The following is a 4,021-nucleotide window of genomic DNA, read 5'->3' on the forward strand; positions in this document are numbered from 1 at the left end:
AAAAAAAAAAAAAAATACTGCAGATCCCCAAGCGGCAGCAGTGGGCAGCGGGTCCCAGAGCAGCCATTCCAAGGCAGGGATGGTACAGTTTCCCCGAGTGGCTGCAGTGGGCCACAAGGTCCAGGCAGGGAGCCATGTGGCTAGTGAGAGACCTCGACCAGGCAGCCAGTCCCATGAGAAGAGACAGACAGATGGGCATGCCACGAGACCATGCTGCAGGTCTCTGAGGGCAGGTCCTGGGCAGGGAGTCACACTGCAGGTGAGAGACAGAGACATGGATAGGCAAGTCATGTAGAGTGAGGTTGGATATTTATTTAGTGGGTTCTAGAGGGGAAAGGGAGAAGGGGAGAAGAGCAGATAGAGAGAGAAGAGGGGAGAGGCAGAAGCAGAGAGAGAAGAGGGAGATAGATGGAAAAGGAAAAGACTCAGGCTGGAAGCTGAAGATCAGCTTGCCTTGGTGGTGGTGGGGGGCGGTGCTGGCTTATCTCTTAAAGGGACAGAGCAGGTCATTACAACATCAGCAAAATGAAAAATGTGTTGCTGTTACCCCACAGAACAGAAGCAGCAACCACAAGAAGGGTTGAGAATTTAAAATATATATATAAAAAATCCTATTGAAAGCAAAAAGACAATCCTATTGAAAGTTGTACACAAGGGGACACAGTAAGGAAACTGCCAAAATAACTGCTCCGTTAAGGGGAGGTTTTTGAAATTGTGGATAAGAGAAAGAAAATATTCAGAGGCATCTGGAATAAGAGTCCAGAGAAGATAGTTTAAAAAACAACAAACCTGGACAATGCCAGGGTTGTCTGCAAGGAAGGTGAGAGAGCAGGAGAAAAAATGGAGATAGCAAAAGAAAAACCAGGGGGAAATAGAGAGAAGAGAGAGAATGGAGGGTAGAAGGAGATGAGTAACTGCTAGGAGGGAAGGTGGAGCAGCCTAGGAGTTTAGGGAAGGAGAAGAGCTGACAGGGGCCAGGACACTGGGTGGGTGCTTGTGAATAGGGGCTGAAGGAGCCTGGAAGCTAGTACGGGCTTTGATACACTGATAGCTACCAGAGGTGAGGGAAGAGACTACTTTTGGTGGACAGAAATCCTGTTTTACACGTTCCTGAGGAATGCTGGCTTTTACCTAACCACTTGAAATCCTCCTACGGTCCAGCTTTAGGTGGATGGGTCAACCCTGTTATTTCTAGATATATGGACTGCCTGAGACCTGCGTGAAGTCCTCAAATGGGCATGGCTCCAAATGATACAAAAACATTCAAGAGCCGGGCGATGGTGGAGCACGCCTTTAATCCCAGCACTCGGGAGGCAGAGGCAGGCGGATCTCTGTGAGTTCGAGACCAGCCTGGCCTACAAGAGCTAGTTCCAGGACAGGCTCCAAAACCACAGAGAAACCCTGTCTCGAAAAACCAAAAAAAAAAAAAAAAAACCAAAAAAAAAAAAACATTCAAGAAGCACGTGAAAACATAGTGTGGTGATTTATTAGAAAAAAGCAAATGAAGCTGGGCAGTGGTGGCGCACTCCTTTAATCCCAGCACTTGGGAGGCAGAAGCAGGCGAAAGAAAGTTCCTCAGCCAGTAGTAGAGCACCAGTCAAGGACGCCCTGGGTTCTGTCCTCAGCATCAGGGACAAAAGAAGTTAGTCTCACCAGCTCCATAGTTCATGTTTTTTATAAAGTTTCTTTCTGTTTATTTGTTTGGTTTGGTTTTGTTGCTACAGTTGTTTTAGACAGGCCCTCAAATGTATGGTTCTACGTCATCCTTCCTTCAGGTCAGAGATATTCTATGGTTTGGATACATCATGAGCATATCTACCAGTTCCCTCCTGATGGACTCTACGTGTCTTTTCTTTCCTTCTTTTTGTCCAGACAATGGAGAAATGTGTGCATGTGTGTTTCCAGTGTGAAAAGTCACTTCTTAGGTAACACTGTGTGGTCTATGGAGAGCTGGAAGCAGTGATACCTTACTGTGAGAGCACAGAAGCCATTGGATCTTTCAGGATGCCCAGGGGACACTTGGGGAAGTCTGAGTACATGGTGTGGGGCACTCACCACACTGGATGCGGTGGTCAATGCATTTCCACACATAGCGGTCTATTTTGGGACTGCAGCCAGCTTCCTGAGCTCGAGAGTAGCAGCAATCATGATGCTGGCAGCACCTGGGTACAGAGCAGGCATGAAAGAGGGAACTCTCTCGGTCTTCCCACCTAAGCAGGGCTGGGCTTGCAAAGATCCTCAAGGAGCAAGTGTCCTCTGATGGACATGCTGCCCCTCACAGTACCAGTCCTGGGGAAGAAGCCTACCAGCCTTACTCCCTGACCTTACCTGGGCCCACCCCCACCTGCCTCCTTGTAACTCTGAGCTTCCCTTTCTTCCTGGGTCCAGGTGGTGCCTTTTTTCTGGACAACCCAATGGCATCTTGGCCCCAGGCACCAGATTCCACCCAGAAGTGGTCATGCCTCCTTCTCCCTCAGGCTAGGAATATCTCTTATCATACCCTGTCAGAAACATTTCTCCTCCCTCCAAGCAGGTTAATCATGAGTTCTCACTATAAACCTCATACCATTTGTCCGAAAGACTGGAACTCTGTGGAACCCTATCATTGCCTTCCCTCACCGTGTCCTCCAGGGCCAGCTAGCCTGCCACATGATAGAGCTTCAGTAAACAGCTGCCATTGCCCCTGTCGACACTGAGTCAGCTCCAGCCCTGCTCTCCAATCTGTTGAAAGAGGCAGATCAGCTACCTAACCGGCATTAGTAAGGGGTATGGGATAGCCAGGGGGGACCTGGAGGTCCAGAGGAGATGGCAGCCTCAGCTAAGCTTCAGGGGAGGCTTCCTGGGTGTGGGAATTGCAGAGACACCTCTGAACATGGTGTGGGAACCCAGACAGCCGGAGTTTAGGGATTCATAGCTGTCATCAGATGCACCCAGGCTTCAGGGGCAACTAGGGAGGAGGTAGCTGCACTCTACGCTGAGCGGTTGGTTAGTTAGCTGTGTGGCAATGGGCTCGTGTCTGAGTCTCTGGGAGCACTGAGGCCTGCAGTACCAAGTGGAAATGAGCACCAAGCTTCTTCCTGAGCAGAACCATGACAGTGACTAGAATGTCTGAGAACGATCTTGGCTCTCAGTTTGCATAGAACAGGTCTTTCACAGGGTATACCGTATGCTCTCTGCTGGCCCAGAGAAGCAATTTGACAGTTCTGTAGCTTGGTTTCCTTATCTGTGAAATGGATTGTTAAAGATTCTCAGAGATCTGTGGGCTATCCAGTCACCTAGCTTTCTGTTACTAGATGATTATGATTATGATTACTGGATGATGTCATTGGCTCACAGCCAGGGTAAAGGTTAGCTGGTACCAAGATGTCTCCCCACTGATCCCAGAACCCAGGAAATCCTCTGTATGTAGGGTAATGCTAGATTCTGGGATCTTTCTGGGTCAAACCTGACTTCAGTTTGGGGTTTTTGCTTTTAGGCCTTAGCTGTCCTAAGAGTTGGGGGATCTTGTGGACACTCACCAGTCAATGGCATCACGTGGCTCTCCATGGCCACCCAGGCCACAATAACAGCCATAGTTCACATAGGCCATTGGTGATCGAGGACCAACACAATCCAAGGTACCTGCCAGTTCCAGGAGACCACGCTTGTACACATGTGACCTTCTGGTTGCTGAGGGGTAAACAGAGGTCATAGGTTCAAGGTCAGAGTTCCCTATCCACAATGAAAGGCACTAGCCTAAGAAGGAATTAGATGTTTCCACTTGTCTGGGTCTGATCCCACTCTCTAGGTGTGTGCCCTTGGATAAATTATAGCTCTCTCTGTGCTTTAATTTTCTCATTTGCACAGTGCAGGATAAAGTGGCATCAGCTCGCAGAATAACATTAGGCATGGTACCCAAACTCAACTCCAGCCCAGACCTTTAAGACAGTGTGAGTAGCCGGGCGGTGGTGGCACATGCCTTTAATCCCAGCACTCGGGAGGCAGAGGCAGGCGGATCTCTGTGAGTTCGAGACCAGCCTGG

General features: G+C 49.2%; 1 protein-coding gene across 1 annotated transcript in view; it reads right to left on the minus strand.

Moving 5' to 3' along the window:
- The window catches only part of LOC101993128 (group 10 secretory phospholipase A2), a 12,833-nt gene that overhangs the window by 6,128 nt on the left and 2,684 nt on the right, over positions 1-4,021 (minus strand). Inside the window, exons 2-3 of the mRNA XM_005350364.1 lie at positions 3,519-3,669; positions 2,056-2,162 (exon numbers count right to left, since the gene is read on the minus strand). Coding sequence (XP_005350421.1) covers positions 2,056-2,162; positions 3,519-3,669 — 258 coding nt within the window. The remainder of the gene's footprint in view (positions 1-2,055; positions 2,163-3,518; positions 3,670-4,021) is intronic.

Source organism: Microtus ochrogaster, chromosome 7 (genome assembly GCF_000317375.1).
Source record: "Microtus ochrogaster isolate Prairie Vole_2 chromosome 7, MicOch1.0, whole genome shotgun sequence".
Taxonomy (NCBI): Eukaryota; Metazoa; Chordata; class Mammalia; order Rodentia; family Cricetidae; genus Microtus; species Microtus ochrogaster.